The sequence below is a fragment of the Notamacropus eugenii genome, chromosome 4 (assembly GCF_028372415.1).
Source record: "Notamacropus eugenii isolate mMacEug1 chromosome 4, mMacEug1.pri_v2, whole genome shotgun sequence".
Taxonomy (NCBI): Eukaryota; Metazoa; Chordata; class Mammalia; order Diprotodontia; family Macropodidae; genus Notamacropus; species Notamacropus eugenii.
The window spans coordinates 230482447-230500398 of NC_092875.1; the positions used below are offsets into that span (position 1 = coordinate 230482447).

Consider the following 17952-nt stretch of genomic DNA (forward strand, 5'->3'; position numbering starts at 1 on the left):
TTGGGCATAGATGCCCCCTTCAGCCTGCTCTGGCTCTGTGATGTAGAACTGGGTAGTGAGAAAAAGAACTATCAGGTCGCATCTATTCCCACACTTTGCGTGAGGGTGCCTGGTGCCCCAGGACTTCCTCTTGCCATGGTGTATAGCCTTTCTCTATGCTCTAATGCTTGGTGCAGCCTATTCCTGGCCAGCCCTGTCACCAGGTCTATAGATCTGTCTGTCTCCCTATCCCAACCTGGGCTAAAAATGACTCATGATTTTTTTCTTGGATTCCCCAAGAGGATCCAGTCTGGTGTATTTTCTAGATTTGTTTGGTGGAGTTTTGCTTTTGGGAGTTGGTGGGGGCTGGCTTTGCGGCTGCTTGTTTCCCCACCATTTTGGCTATATCAATCAATCTCCTTGATGCAGAAAACCCTCATCTCCATCATGGGACAAAAAGGCTGTTGAGAGGATCAGTCTGTCATCCCAAATCACCTTAAAAAATCCTTCCGTGCTGAGCCATATGTAGCCTGCTTGAAGTGGCTTTTTTTGGGAGGAGAGGAAGGAGAGTGCCATTAAGTTTAACCCTCTCATTTTATTGATGAGGAAACAGAAACTGAAAGATGTGAAATCACTTTACTCAAGGCCACATGGACAATAAAGACCAGAGTAAGTTCTGATTTTCTGACTCTAATTCCAGGGTTCTCTTGTAATTTTACAACATTTCCTGTCAGGGTTGTAAAGCTAGTAACAAGTATCTCTTCCAGCTCTAGATCCATGTACTCTTAATCTGTTCTGACTCTCCACTGATAAATAAAAATAAAATCAAAGAAAACTCAATGACCACCTCTCCAGGAGTTCCTTTCAGAAGTCTTTAGTAGATGTATGATCATGAGCAAGTTATTTAACATCTCTGAATACAATGGAGGTAATAATAACTGTACTATCACAGACTTGCTATAAGGACAATACTTTATGGAGAGCTGTATAAATGTGAGTTGCTAAGTTTTCTTGGGTTCCATATTTCCTATATAAATGCAGTGTTCTTCTACTAACTTTCCAAAATATCCTTTTGAATGGATCCAAGAAATGTTATGTAGATCAAAATTAAACCTTCTAAATTATCAATGATTAATTCTGTGATTCAGAAATAACATTTATGATATTAGGGTGGCAAAACTGAAGGTACAGAAGGCACTACGTTACTCCAAAGTAGAAATAACAGCAAATAACATATTATGAACTGCCATTTTTCTTTTCTGGTACAGTAACTACTCACAAAGAAAAAAATATAAATGTTGCACTAAGTAGTCACAAATATAAACGCTAAAAGATTGGAGGGAGGTAACTTACCAAAATATACATGTAGGAATAATAATATAATTATACTCTGATTGGTAACTCCTAGTTATTTTTTATTTGAAGACAGGTACAGTGGGGGAAAGGGAGAAAGTTATTTGTACTCATCAGAATTGTGTGTCTTTTCTTAAAACCTAGAAAGACTGATAATAAAATCTCACCATCTTCAGGAACGGTATAATTTGCATACTCAGGGAAATAATCTTCAATTTTGGATTTCCCTGCCAAGACTTTTTCTGCCAACATATCCTGTTTGTTCAAGAACAAGATGATAGAAATGGTCCGCAACCACCTGGAAAGGAGAAACAAGAAAAAACTTGTTTGCCGTCTTCCTGAATTTTTGATGGATTTTTAAGTGCTAAAAGCCCTTTTTGCTAAATGAATTCTAATGTGCAAATTCTTACACCCATCCACCCCCATTTCAATCCAATCATGTATTAAGCCAGTAAGCATTAACAAAAGTTTAAGTGAAGATATATCCTGTCAACATGTCATTGACAAACTCCAATCTAATTCTTGCCCACGCTGTTGGGGTATGGGAAGGGAGGAAGATGTGATATAAATTGATTGGTGATAAAGCTAAAACTTAAAACTTACTTATGAAATGAAAAGACTTAGATTGTTTTTGTGGATCAATTAAGATTTAGAAAAATCAGAAAAGCCAAACTCCGGAATTCAAAGAGTTAACCGACGCATGACTCATTAGCTAGTCACAAAGCTTAATTCATGACTTGCTCAGCTCCTCCTCTTCCTCCCCCATATATCTCTTCTGCACCCCCATAGAAAGCCTGTCATTAAACAGGTCTAATTCAAATCAATCTATTTAATGTGCAAAAATGGGCTGGTTCTGTTATAATAAAAGGGAACTACAGAAAAGTATTATTTTCTTCCATTTGTCCAAAGGATGGGAACTGGGAATTGGTGTATTATAGAATTAGCTACATGAATCAGTACAGGTCCTTAGAAAGTATAAAACCTCAAAGGAATGAAGCATGTTAGCTCAATATTTAACAGAAATTAAAACAATGAACTATCAAGCATAGATGTATCTTTTCCGGTTATGTTCTATATTATTTTCCATTTCCATTATTTTCCATTTCCCACAACATTGAGAAAGGTTGGTAAAAGTTGTGTGGGGGTAATAAAATTGTTTGCAGATTGTTGGAATCTACATATTTAAAAGGACAACTTAATCCTTCTCATATGGTTTTTTCTTGTCCTTGATAGAGTCTTCATTATACATTTTAGAAAAGACTTTCTATATTTTGTCCTGGACTATAGAAAGAAGGGAAAGAGGACAAGACAGAACTTTCTTTTTCGTGACAATATATATACCTCATGGCCACATAAACTGGTATTTAAAATTCAACTCAGTAAAGATTAGCTTAGTACCTACTACCTGCAGAGCACTGTGTTGGGCAATAGGGAATACATAAAAGTGAGTAAGCCACAATCCCTATATGAAGCTTATACTTTAGTACTGGAGAAACTTATCTAATGCAACCATAAGTCTCAAATAGGTTTTCTGACAATATGAAATTGTGAAGTAGCCAGAAAATTCAGTTTTTGAAATAAGAAATAGAAATTATTAGTATTCAATTAAAATAGTGTACTCTCTCTGGTAATTAGAGAATTGCAAATTAAAATAAAGCTGAGATAATAACTTGGGTCCACTAAATTGGTAAAATATACATTCAACATTGTTTCTATTGCTAGTGAGACTATGAAATGGTACAATTTATTTTTGGAAAACATTATGGCACCATTCAGTAAGAACTACAAAACTGGTTATACAAAACTGGTTGTACAAAACTGGTCATAACTCAGTTATACCGCTATTAGGACTAAGTCCAAAGAATGTTATTGATAGGGAAAATAAAACCCTAGCTGTAAAAAAATTTGGTGTAAGATTACTTGTAATAGCAAAACCTACAAACAATCCATCTGCCTAATGATTGAACAAATTTCTTATATATGTATGCATTTAAGCATACACACATTTACACACACACAGATGCAGTTAGTCATCCTGTCCTGGATATTGAGCTAGTCTCAGAGGAGGGAGAACTAAATTCAAATCCTATTACTAACACCCTGACTGTGTGACCTTTAAGCAAGTCAATTAATCTCATAATGTCCCAGGCAACTCTCAAAGATTCTAAATGGAAGAACAGTTATTTATTTCCATTGGTTGAAGGTTTCCTCACCTAGAGATCTTTCTACTAATAATCTAGGTCTGAATCTTCCGTCTAAGAAATGATAAATAGGAAGGAAATAGAAAAATAAGAGAAAACTCATTAAGTGAGAGTAAAAGAAGGAAGAATCAGAAAAACCATCCATATTATAACTGTTAAAAACTGAAACTATTAAGTAACATAGCAACACTATCCAAAAAAACAGAAAAATGTTCAGGACAGAAGCAAACAGGATGCTGTTATTATTATTTGTTACACTATATCCCTTCACATGCTTTAAGCTCTGACCAGACTGAGCTAACTGCAGTTCCCTTCCTGCCTCTCTGCATCTATGAAACCTGTCTTCCACTGTCTTGAATGGACTGTGTCCCCAACTCCACTTCTCAAAACACCAAATTCTCCTTCAGAGTTCAGCTCAGATTCCATGTTCTCCATGAAGTCTTCCTTAATTTCCTAACTGTCATTATTCTTTCCCTTCTCAAACTACCTTGTATTACATTTGTGTACATGGTATATTCCCCCAGAAGAATGTAAGATCCTCAGGATTCATGGGCAGGAATATTTTGTTTTTGTCTTTGTGTCCAACAATATAATGGGTACTTAATAAAAATGTCTTGAAGTCAATATACACAATAAAGGTATAAATAAGGTAATATTTCACATATGTATAAGAAAATGAACTATTTTAAGAGTCTGACATTTTCTCTTGGCTTACCCCTCCCTTTTTCTAAACTCATAGCAAAAAGAAAAGATTGAAAATAACCAAGGTATCCCCAGATAAGGATACATTGCAGAATGTGATAAATGCTATAGGAAAGATACATGGAAAAAAATGGGAACAAAAGAAAGGAAACATTCATTTATCATATTCAGATTGGTGCTTTGTATATGTTAAGTACTAAAGAAAATAGGTTTTGAACCCTGAAAAATTTGTGCATTTTCAAAGCAGAAATCATAATTTTCTTCATATCCTTACTTCTGGTATTTTTGCCAGGGACAGTGAATCCAATTTAGGCATGTAAAGACATTTTGGCAGACTAAAATTGACTTTGAATGAAGATTATGCTCTTTTGTCCACCCCAAAATTACATTAATATTGACTTTCAAGGTTCCAAGCAGCATTTATAATAGGCCCTATTCATGAGCACTGTAGTAAAGCTGATTTTATTTTTTTTACCTATTATTCCAGATACTTTTGAAAAGGTCCAGAGATTCTCGCAGTCTGTTAGTGTTATTGTCTTCCCTGATCACCATGTTGTAGCTACTGCAGGCTGCGACATAGATTATAGCAGTGACATCTTTGTGAGAGAAAAGAGAAAAGGAGCACCTCAGGTCTTTGTTGCAGTATACAAGGCACACAACACTTCCAGTGCATTTTGTACTTGGCAGCCATCAGATCTGGGTAAGTAACAGTAACGACAGCAAGAGTAACTGTGTTTTACAGCTACAAAAACATTTCATATACCGTGCATTACTTAGCAAACATGTGAGGTAGATAGTGCAAACAGAATTTTCCCCTTCCTATGTATGTAGAAACTAAGGCTCAGAGGGATTATGTCTTGTCCAGTATCACAGAGCTAGGATTTGAAATCACATCTACTAACTCCAAATGCAGTTATCTCTCATTAAACTACAGTTTCTGTCAATGATTTTAATATGATTGGATTGCTTCTTTAATATAGCATGTTAGCAATGTGGAAAAGAATTTGGGACTGTTAATTCACTTATGCATCAGAAATGTATAAAAGGCAGAAGTATATGGAAACTAAGTAACAGTGCAAGTATAAAAAAGTGAGAATATATAACACTAAAATGTACAAAAGTAGAAGAAAATATTATGAGAACTAGATGTAATGTTTTAAAGCAAACATATTTAAAATTACCATTAAAGCACTGGATCCATTTTCTTCTTTCATCTCTCTGACCACCTACATCAAACATACTGTTGAAGAACAAAAGAAAGTTGACTTACATTGGTAAATTTGGTTTCCTGTGGTAAAGAATTGATGCTTATGCTTTAGTTTAAACATAAAGAAAATCTTTACCCATCTTAAATCACTTCTGCTGAGTACCAAGGATTGGCATATTTGTGATACCTTCTATCACTGTACCATATAGCTTTGCTTCTGAAGCATCCTGGCTCTCCCACCACCTGTAAATGTACTTTTTTATCCTTGCTATCATGTGCCACTCACTATTCCAGTATCTTTAATTCTTCATTTTAGATTTTACTCCTCTAATGTTGTGCTTTAGACTTGCTATCTTATGGGACTAGTGGTTCATTTATCACATACTTCATATCATCACTGCATTCTTGCTCAATTCCCATCTCTCTGTGCTATTATTATCCTCTGTGAGAATGCTAAGGCATGCTTACCAAACCTGTTTTGTAGCTTCCTACCACTGCAATTGTTATGCTGTATTTTATTTCATTAAGAGTGAGGAGAAAGATAAGGCAAGATGACAGAATAGTAAGAACTGTAGCTGAGCTTTCCCAAGCAACTATTCCACAAAGACCTAGAAATGCACTAGACCAAGTCTTGATTAGGAAATCAGAGGAAGAAAAAAACCCACAGTATATTATTTTTCTGTCCAGGGTTGGCACATGGAGACAAAGATATCTAAAAACATTGGGAAAGGGCTTAGCCAGGAATGGCCATGAGGAGCATTCTAGCACAGGCAATGAATGAGGCCTTACCCATAGCTATATCCCAGGGCAAGAAGAGGTCCTAGACCTGGAACAGAAATGCTTAACTTTGTGCAGAGGACAGGAACAGGTGTCAATTGTTAGCCCTGTACCTTATCATCTAATGCTAGATCACACATCTAGTGTGAACAGAGGAGAGGACCTTTTCCTAGAAGTGGCAGTCCAGGGCAAGGAATGGCCATAGGCCCAAGGTTATGCACTGAATGCAAAGTAAGTACAAAAATAATCAGTTGATGTTTGACTCTGAATCTGACCCTGACCCTAACACCAAGTCTGAAGTCAGGATGTAAGGTGGAAAGAAAGATCAAAGAAAAACAGAATCCTACCAGAAAGAGCTATCAGGGTAACAGAGATGCTTAATGCAAAATCAAATGAAGAGAATAACATGAAAATATATACAAATACATACGGAGTCTGAAAGAAAAAAAAATACAGCTCAGGTAAAAATTAAATTAAAATTAATTGAATAATGAAAAGTTAAAAAAACAGGTAAAAAATGATTTTATAAATGAAATGGGAGAACTAGAAAAAACAGAAAAATTGGAAGAGAAATGAGAAGTATGGAAGAAAGAATTGGAAAAAGAATGATCAACTTGCCACAAGAAGGCAAGTTCAAAACCTTATTCAAGCAAGACTCTTAGAAAATTAGGATGGACCAAAAAGAAGTTAATGACTACAAGAAACAACACAAAATATTAAAACAAAGTAAAAAGATGGAAAAAAAGTATTAGATAGTTCATATGAAAGAGGACTGAGTTGGAAAAAAAGACTAAGGAGAGACAGTATAAGATTTATTGGACTTATGATGTAACATGCTACTTACCTTCTGACAGAGAGATGATGAACTTGGTGAGGAAACTGAGATACATTTTTTTGGACACAGGCAATATAGGAATTTGTTTTGTTTGATTATGCATATTTGCTTCAGGGACTTAGTTTTTCTTTTTTTTTTTTAAGTTGGAAGAGGTGAGAGGTAAAGTTAGATTGTCATCAATTGAAAAATGAAATTAAGTGTAAAAAAGAGGGTATAGGTTGAATACAGATGAAATTACAGAAGAATAGATTAATTGGAAAACATCTTTCCAGAAAGTTTCTTTAATAAAGATCTTATTTCCTTAGTAAGGTAAAATATTTATATAATCTGAAAAGAAATCAGAGTATTAAAAGGTTTAATTTCCAAGCTATATAAGAAACTCATTCAAAAGTATACAAGTAAGAGCTATTCACCAACAGATAAATGTTCAAGGCTTTTCCCCCTACAGGAAGAAATTCAAATTATCAATAATCATTTGAGAAAAATCTTCAAATCACCAATAATTAGATAAATGAAGTTAAAGCAGCTCTGAGGTTTCACCTCATACCCTTCAGACAGACAAAGCTGACAAGAAAGAAAAATTACAAATATTGGAGAGTCTATAAAACCAGGGACGTTAATGGTACTCTTGGTAACCTTAAACTGTGCATACTCCTGTGAAACACAAATATCGTAACTAGGCTTATATACTGAAGAGATCAAAAAAAGAAAAAGGTACTTATATACACAAAAATGTTAAAAGTAGCTTTTTTGTAGTGACAAAGAACTAGAAACTAAGGAAAGGTCATCAATTGGGGAATGGCTGAGCAAATTATGTTATATGAATACAACGGAACACTATATGCCATAACAATTGATGGAAGGGATGGTTTTAGATGGAAGACTTACATGAAACAGACTGAAATGAGCAAAACTAGGAGAACAATTTATACAATAATGACAACACAGTAAAAAACTTTGAAAGACTTAAGAACTCTGATCAATTGTAATGATCAATCATAATTCTAAAAGACTGATGATGATAAATGCTAATTATCTCCTGATAGAAAAGTGATGGATTCAAGATGCAGAATAAGATATATGTTTTTACATGGCCAATGTGAAAATTAATTTTGCTTGATTATGCACATTTCTTACAAAGGTTTTTTTTCCCCCAGAAGGGGTAGGATGGGAAGAGGGAATAAACGTTTGTCAAAATGGAAAAAAAATTTTAAAAAAGAAAGAAAAACATAACCATTGGAAAAACAAAAAAATGTACGGAGGGAATTGAAATCCTAATGCTAGAATATTTTAACATTTTTTTTTTATCAGAAGCATGACAGCAAGGAAATAGTGTTCATAGAACATTCCCTTTTCAGCTTCCCCATTTCTATGCATGGTAATACCATTCTGCTACCATCCTCAATATGGAAGTTTTTGAGTCTACTTGATTTTTCCTTCTCCTTCATTGCCCATAACTAATTTGTCCCCATTCCTGCCATTTCTTCCTACAAAATATCTTTTGAATTCACTACCTCCCTTTTGCCATCCCCACTGTCAGTATTCTGGTCTAAAGTCTCATCCCTTATACCTAGATCACTGACATAGACTTAGCTGATCTCATCTCTAGTCTCTGTCTCTCTCCCTCCCTGAAACTCCTTTCTATCAAGCCAATATTTTAAAAACACTGCTTCTTCTCCTTCTCCTTTTCTTGTATGCCACTTAATGACATAATAGATTAGACCTGGAAGAGGTCTTAGAAATCATCTCTAGTGCAATTCCTTAATTTTATAAATAAGAGAACTGAGGCACAGAGAAATTAATTGACATTTCAAGGCCCACACAGGTATTTAGCAGCAAAGTCAGGATTTGAACACAAGTTCTCTGACTCTTCACCCAGTGTTCTTTCTTTTGTGCCATATTGCTTTGATTGTTTGAATAACAGCAGGAGCTCCCAATACTTAATAGTCAAATTTAAACTCTTCTATTTGGTTTTTGAAGTTCTTCATTATTTGTCCTTATTTTTTTAACCACTCTCTAGTCCTTATTTTACAGTCAGTGGGAGTGACCTCAGTTTCCTCATACCCATGCCATGAAAATTTGTTACTCTATAACTTTAATAATACTGCTCCTCTATTTTAGGGCACTTTTTTCTTTTTATAAATCCTACCCATGCCTAGTCAAGTTTCTCCTGCTCCATGACTTTGACTTTTCTGTCCATAATGACTTCCCTTCCTTTGATGAACTTGTATTATACTTATATCCAGCAGCATATAGATTAGCCTTTAAAATTAATATTTTTATAGATTTGTGGGGGTGGGAAGGCATAAAGAAAAATGAATTTATAGTAGACCAAAAATTTAAAGCATTTTTTTCTCTCAATGATATCTGTTTCATATAGATACTTATCAATTCAAACAGAAAGTCCCTTGAGAAGCTATCAGGGAGACATTCAATGAAGAAACATTTATTAATTTTTTCTTTGTTCTAGACACTATGATAAATGCTGGAAGATACAAAGAAAGAGACAAAAGACATTCCCTGCCCTCAAGAACATTAGATTTAAATGGTGCAAATGGCATGGAAATATCCAGATAAATACAAGATATATGCAGACAAATGGAAGGTAATTTCATAAGGGGAACCACAAATCAATGGGGGATCAGATAAGGCTTTCTCTAGAAGGTGGAATTTAGTGTGAATCTCAAAGTAGCCAGAGAAACAAAGAGGCAGAGGGGTGAGAAGGGAGAGCATTCCATGGATGGGGAGTCAGCCACTGCAAAGACCTGAAGATGGAAGACAGAATGTTGTGTGGGAGAAACAAGTAAACCAGTGGAGATGAATAGAAAATCATGTGGAAAGGAGTGATGTAGAAGAAGACTGGAAGGGATCAGCTATCAAGATCATAAAATGCCAAAGAAAGGACTTTATTATATTTTATCCTGAATATAGGGTTAAGTGTCACTTGAATTTTCTGAGTAGGGAAAGGGACAGATGACATGGCTAGAGTGTATAAATCATTTTGGTAGCTGAATGGAGTATGAATTCAAGTAAGGAGACAACTAATTAGTAGGCTATTGAAGTAGTCTAGAGGAGAGGTGACAAAGGTCTAAACTAAGGTAGTGGCTGTGTGGTGGAGGGAAGGGGACATATAAAAAAGATGTGAAGGCAGAAGTGACAAGATGTGGCAATGGCTTGGATAAGTGAGGTGAATAAGAAGTGAGGATCTGAAGATAACATTGAGGGTTAGAATCTAAGTGACTATGATGATGGCAAACCTTGATAAGAAGGAAATGTCGAAGAAGGGAGAGTTTTTTTGTGAGAGAGAAGATAAGTTCTGATTTGGGTGTGTTGAATTTGATAAGGTAGGTGACATAGGACTACAGCTCAGGAGAGAGATCAAAGCTTCTTATCTCTGAGAATCATCTACATAAAGATTCTAATTTAACCCATAGGGGAGAGATCACCAAGTGTGATAGTATAGAGGGAAAAAAAGAAAAAGACGTATGACAGAGTCTTATACCCATGGAACATATATAAAATAAATTAGAGACTAATACGAAGTAGAATATGACTGAGTGCTTTATTCTGAGAGGCAGACTCAAATTTCTAAATAAATTCTAAGAATCTAAAAGATTACTGTGAGTTAGAGTTATTTAGGGAATGTTTCTTGGAGAGGTAGGACTTCAGAGGAGCCTCAAAGGATCACTAGGATTTTCACTAATATAGGATATTTGAGATGAGAGGATAGCATACTCACAGAAGCAAGCATAACATATTATAGGGATAGTGTGGAACCTAATTGGAGCATAGGATTAGTAGAAGACATGTTGGAGATGCAAGAAGAAATCAGTTGGTAAAAGAAATGGGCAGTGAGAAATCTGACCTAGATTTCTGAAGGCTCCCCAAGCTGAAGTGACATTGGAAGTCTGATATCACTTTATATGAAATTTCACTCAATAGTAGGATAAGTATAAGTTTAATGTGCTTCTATATTAAAATGCTGATCGTATATTGGTAGTTCTACTTCTGTTTTCAATTAAATGACAAAAACATCAATATTCCAGATCCTTAAAAAACATTATAAATGCCCACATAATTACAGAAGCATCAAGAGATAAACTCAGCCTAACCATCTGTTTTCATTTCATTTGACAGGAGAGAGCTAAATGTTAAGTTCTTTTAAGCTCAAGCTGGAGAGGGTCCTATTTTCTCGAACTATAGAATGGTCCCCATAGCACTACAATAATTACTTGTATTTAACATTAATCACACCACAAAGAGGGAAGTTGAAAATATATGACAGCAAAAAATTATGTTCTTTAGAAGCCGATCCCAGTACCAGTACAAAATTCTGAACAATATACTTACTGAAAATTTACTTTATCTACTTGAAATCGTGTTTCGAAAATTCCTGATGTCAAAACTCTGCATCTGAGTAGATCCTAGAAACATGAAAACATAAGTATGGCAAATGACATGATTTTTACTGTTAAAATTAATACCCTGAGTGTAATTATAATGGTGACTTTATGTCAATTTCCTTTCATAAAAATTCTGAAAGCTTGGTATTTTATGAGAGCATTCTATGGGGTATTATGGACCCAGTGGGAAAAAGCTCCTTTCCTCTCATATAGAAGCTCTAATTCTGTTAGCACAAGTAGAGGGAGGCTTCACCTTAAGCTTCAGGGAAAATTAGAACATAAACCATAAGAAGCTCAGTTCCACATCTGTAGATGATATAGAATCCTGGAGCAGATGGCAATTGATTATGGTCTTGTGGTCTGGTTTTCTTCACACTTCTATTCTACTTGAGTGAAAGGCTAGTATGGTCAAATTACCAGTCACTTTAAATTAAGGAATCAATCATCAATGAGAAAACCATATCATTTTACATAGTTGACCTATTAAGTATATTATTATCACCATATTATTATTTTCTTATTTTCTTCCTAGGAAGTTTTATTATTATTATTTTTATTATTTTCTTCTTTCTAGGAAGTAGGTTTTTTTTAAATCTAATCTATTGAATTAATCTATTATGGTGCTATTGAAGCACTCAACACTTTAAGAGCATTATCTTATTTATTCACTTATCTCTGTGTACATGTGTATGTGTGTATACATGCATGCATGGTCTGGGGCATGGTTTTAGTACTAAGAATGATAGCAAAAATAAAAATAATGATAACATATTTGGATACATTTTCTCATTTTTCATTTCAGAGTATTTTCTGTATAACGTTCATTTGATCCAGCTACCTTGTAGTGTCCTCCCATGATAAAATTTAAGTTCAGGTCAAGAATGTCAGAGGGTTTTGGATGAGTTATAGATGCTTCAATTCATACAAGAGAGATACTGGAAACAAAGACTGACTTTCCTGGAAAGAGATAGCGACAGATGGACTTTTCTGGATGACAATTGGAACAAAAGCTGGTTGGCTGCAGAGAGAAGCCCCTTGAAGTGGCTGTGTAGCACACAAACATGTCCTTATTGCACCCTGGACATTGGATATAGTCCAGGGGTTCCCTGAGTCTATGATGATACCTCATGGTTCAAGTACACATGCCAGAGGCCAGGAGATATTCCCTTGTCACTTTACAAAAATAGTAGTGGGTTCTGGTTCTACTCAGGATAAATGGAAAAACATGGAATTAATACTAGAAGTTCTTCTTTATGGCAATCCCATAAAGTGGCTATTTAAAGTATACTTAGGACCCTGGTAAAAGACAAGACACTAAATAAAGAAAGAAGAAAATTTATATTGTTGGTAAAATAAAGGTTTGTCTTTTCTGCTTATAACTGTAACAGGAATGAGAGTTATCAGCGGTACTATTTCTGTTTTTGCTGATGAAAATTATTTTGATTATGGCAATTTTATTGAATTAAGAAGAGGTTACTATGTGTTTATGTTCCTTCTGCAGCACCATTTGGCTCCTCTCTTAGGGATGATATAATCGGTAGTTACATTTAGAAAATCGCCAATATTCATCTGTTTTAAAAGCTGTTTCCTTTTATTCCAGAAGGAGGAAGAAAAAGAACATTTTCTTTGCCTTCCTGTAGACAGACACAGTTAAACCATTTTGCATATTTCTTTGTGAATACACAGTTTATACTATTTAAAATACGTGCACAAATACACATACTAACTTGTCCTAAAAAATGAAAATAAGAACAGAAATAAAAATTGAATATTTAAATCAGATTATCAGAAGTAGCAAATTCTGTGTTAGAGCTTTAGTGAAAGCATTATTATTTAGAAGCACTTTTAGTCAAATAATGAAGCACTAGGACTTAGTATAAACATTTATAAAAGTATCTGAAACTGTCTTATTTTGTATTTTGTGAAATTAATGATTAAATTTGTTTGTCAGAGATACAAGTCACCTGGAAGACTTGCAAAAGAAAGAAAGCTCCCACATAAAGAGATTAAATTCTCTCCCAATAAAAGATTTATTATGTTTCCCTGTGTAATTTCTAAGGAAAGTCAAGAGAATCTTTGACTAAAGGAGAATGTTATATAATTTAGTTGGATGTCAGCTTAGGAATTTTCAACCTGTTGTTTGGAAGCATCAGAGTGCTTAGTAACATAAGAAAATTCAAGGCTTGAATCATTTAAATGACATTTGGGATTGTTGAGAGAATAGTTCCCAGGCAATATTAATTGCACTGTCATTGGTACGTCTACTTGCAGCATTTGATAAAAATCGTGTTCTTTGCTTTTAAACTTTGCTTTTATTAAAATACGATTTTTTTTGGTGAAAAAGTTAACATATAAAACACAGAATTTAAAGAATATTAGGCTTTAAAAGCTGAGTCTCTTTGAGTTCCCTTAACCTTAAACAGATAGAAGGTTGGACTAGATGATATCTGATGTCCCTTCTAATTTTACGATTCTATGATCCTGTTTTAGAAATTAAAAAAATACTTAACAGTTTATGAGGTTGGCAGGTATATAACCTAACAAAAACAAGGGGAAAATAATCAGTTTTCAAAACTAACTTGTTTTGAGCACAGGAGCAATTCTCAAATTTCTGCCTGGTAAATACTTGTGACAAATACAATAAAAAAATATTTAGCATTTGTGTACTGCTCTTTCTAAGATAGGTTCATTGATGTTTTCTTATTTTATAACAACTCTGTAACACAGATAGGTCAGTTACTCTTACTCTCATTTTACAGATGAGAAAAACAAGGTACAGTCGATGATGGTATTCACATAGTGAATTCGAAGCTTAGGTTTTTTGACTGGTAGATCAGTGTTCTATCCACAAGTCCATATTTAACTTCTAGAAACTTCAAATAGTATTTTAAAGAGAAAATAACTTATTTGTAAGTATTCCAATAGCTTGGGTAGGTGAGCATGGTATATTTTCAAGAATCATTATAACTATTGTCATCATCCCTTTCTAATAGTTTCTGCACAAAACCGGAAGTTACCACGGTTTTGAAAACAGGTGGTTACATACTCTCAATCCCACTTACCTGGTCTGTGGGTGTGTAGTCAATCAAACTGACGCTGTCAATTCTTTCTAGAAAGCTGAAACAAAAACCAACACACATTGAGAAAAAGGAATACTCGTTATTTTTTCTTTAAGATTGTCATATAGATTAACCTAGTCATTTTAAAAAGGTACAATGGAAATGAAATCTAAGAATCATCATTTTTACCTGGAGGTTAGCTAAAAAGGCCTGGGGAAGTTTCACTCATTTATTGATAAAATAATAAATACTAACAATTATAACACATTTATAAAGCACTTTAAAGTTTACAAAGGTCTGTCACATATATTTTATCATTTGATACAAAACCTCTGTGAGGTAGGTGCTATTACTATACCCATTTTACAGATGACGAAAACTAGAGAGTAATTCTCTCGAGTCAAAGAACTAGTCAGTCAGTAAACATTTTTTAAGAGCCTTTCACATAGTTCTGGGCATACAAAAAACCCGTTAAAGATAGTCTCTGCTTTGAAGGAGCTCACAATCATCTGAGGGAGAAAACATGCAAACAAGTGTGTACAAATTAACTACAGGATGAATTGGAAAGAAGCAAAGAGAGGAATGGGCACTAGAATTAAGAGAAATTAGGAAAGGCTTCCTGCAGAAAGTGAGATTTTACATGGTAATTACAGCAAGAGAGGTCAGACTGTGGTAATGGGGAAGGAGGGAGAGTGTTTCAGTCATGGAGGACTTCCAGTGAAGATGTCCAGAGTTGGAAGTTAGAGAATCTTGTTCAAGGTATAGCGAGGAGGCCAGTGACATTATTTTGCAGAATACATATGCATGGGGGTAGGGGAGGAGAATTAGGTTTAAGAAGACTTCAAAGGTAGAAAGGGGTCATATTATGAATGCCAGTGGATTCTTTATGTAACCTTTGGTTCAAAGGGCCAGGTGCATAGGATTATTCTCATTGATCAGCTTCTTAGAGACTTTCTGTTTCAGATATTTCCAGCTGTGTGATTCTGGAAAAGTCACTTAATTTATCTCACTTTCTTTTGGAGTAAGAATAATACTTACCTCCTAAGAAAGAAAAAATGAAATACTGTTTTTAAAGTGCTTTATAAATCTTAAAGTGCTACATAAATGTTATTTACCACCACCGCCACTGCTGCTACTACTACTACTACTACTACTACTACTACTACTACTACTACTACTACTACTACTACTACTACTACTACTACTACTACTAGTACAGAATTTTAATGATGGAAGGAGCTCCAGACTCTAAATCCTTCATTTTATAGGTGAAGAAACTAAGTCCTAGACATCCTAATTAACTTGAAGGTAACACAGCTAACTTAATGGCATATTCAGCCAATTCATGACCCATAACTTCTAATTCAATTTCCTTTATACTATATCAGATAATTTCTAAATGCTAAGATATATAGGATGATGATGAATAATAAAATGTGTTAAGTAAATATAAGATATGACATTTTAAAAGTCAATGTGACTTTGATATATATTAATCCATTACTCATACCAGTACTCAAAGTACTTGTGAGTGGGCCTTGTTTGTAGTAATTGCCTCTAGGCAATACTAGGAATACACAGTCAGGTAAGGATTCTATTTGGCTGCTTCTCATATTAAGCAAGGCAGATATGGTTTTTATCCTCAAACACCTTATATTTCTGTACTTAATAATCACTGATTAAACACACTGAGGAAACAGAAAATTGAACTAAACATGTATACTTTGGTTGTGCAATTACAGGAAACATCCAGTAAAAACAATGTACAGAAAAGATAATGGAATATAGGGGAATTATTCAGATGGTTATGATAGGCTTAATCTGGAAAAATTAAATATAGATAAAACCCTTTGTCATTTCAATAAGTAAACACTCTTACAAAGCACACATGGTAAATAAATACCTTCCTTGAGATATTACTATTTCTAATTTCGATGGTAGTTGAGTTCAGAAGCATGTCAATAAATGTTTCTGTGTACTACATTAAAAAAAACCCTGCTTTGTACACTGGATAGGTTTATTTTTGTCCACTGATGCTACTGAGATCATGTTCGTATGTGTGGTGAGGGTAAATGGTGACAATTTACAATAATATGCTTTCAAATTATATTTACATGAGTTGGCCACAACTACATTATCTGGGGGCAAGAACTGTCCTATGTTCCATACAAAACTTCATCTCATAAACATGAAATGTTAAAACAAATATATGTATGAATACTATACAACCACTCTCCCCAGCACCACATGCAGCATCCCAAAACAAAACCTGGCAGAAATACTAAAAGGAATCATTCCCTGCATGCCAAAACTGTAATAAGGAAGCTAGAAATGCAATTTACTTTGCCAATAATTTTGGTTCTCCCTGCTGTAGTTGAAGATATTTGTATTTGCATGAGAGTTTTCATTCACACCATCTAGTTTCCCCTTCTGTTTGATATTGGTGTAAAGTAATAATTCACTATTTATATTACATCAAAATCTGCTGCCATATTAAAAATCCAAAACATCCCAGACTCTTCATGGCCAGTTTAAGACTAATTAAGAAAGGAGAATAAGGACAGGCATGGAAAGAAGACTGATAGCTTGCATAAATCTTTTTGTAACTATCAGAGAGGGTATGGAAAACATACTGGGCTTTGAATGAATTATGTCAAACTATTCTCTTTTGCAAAGATAGGATGAAGTCAGAACTCTCCCCAGGAAAGTACATACACATATACATACACATATCCATATACACATATATGTATGTATATATATATGTACATGCATATGCATACATATTTGTATATATTTATATATTTTTTATAAGAAGTAAATGTATATATTGTTTACAAGGAATGAACTTGAAAAATTCAATATATTAACTAAGCTAAATTAGTGAATAAGGACAACTCATTATAACAATCCATCAGGTGAGAGTACATTAGTTACCGGCAGAGAAAAATATCGCTTGTACAGAAGTTCAATAAATATCAACTTATTATACCATCAGCCAGAACTCTGAGCTAACACTTAATATTGAATTGAACATAATAGTTCTATACTCCCAGGTTTTAGTGCTATCACTTTGTCTAGCAGGAGGCTGGGTGACCACCTGTCAGTTAAGTTGTAGAGGGGTTTTTTTTTCAGGTATATGTTAGACTAGATGGCTGTTGAGGTCCATTCTAGCTCTAGACCTATGGCTTGTCCATGATCACTTAAATAGTAAAGGGCAGATCAGGGATTTCAAACAAGACTCCACAGCCTTCAAATCCAGGACTCTTTCCATTTCACCATGCTGCCTTTAGTCCACTCCAAGTCTTCTTGACTCCATGTATAGTACTCTATCCCTTAGAGCACACTGCCTCTATTTATACTACTTTATTACTTCATTATAGGCAGCTAGGTGGTACAGTGGATAGAGTGCTGGGCCTGAAGTCAGGAAGACTCA

General features: G+C 34.5%; 1 protein-coding gene and 1 long non-coding RNA gene across 3 annotated transcripts in view; one reads left to right on the forward strand and one right to left on the reverse strand.

Moving 5' to 3' along the window:
- GNAL (G protein subunit alpha L) overlaps window positions 1–17952 on the reverse strand; it is a 515901-nt gene that overhangs the window by 12354 nt on the left and 485595 nt on the right. For both annotated transcript variants that reach the window (XM_072604208.1, XM_072604209.1), the window contains exons 6-10: window positions 14520–14574; window positions 11405–11478; window positions 5417–5475; window positions 4711–4831; window positions 1500–1630 (exon numbers count right to left, since the gene is read on the reverse strand). In XM_072604208.1, the coding sequence (XP_072460309.1) occupies window positions 1500–1630; window positions 4711–4831; window positions 5417–5475; window positions 11405–11478; window positions 14520–14574 (440 nt within the window). The remainder of the gene's footprint in view (window positions 1–1499; window positions 1631–4710; window positions 4832–5416; window positions 5476–11404; window positions 11479–14519; window positions 14575–17952) is intronic.
- Window positions 4830–14083, forward strand: LOC140501035 (uncharacterized). Its single transcript, XR_011966028.1, has 3 exons — window positions 4830–4935; window positions 9525–9659; window positions 12260–14083. It is a non-coding gene; the product is annotated as an uncharacterized lncRNA (long non-coding RNA).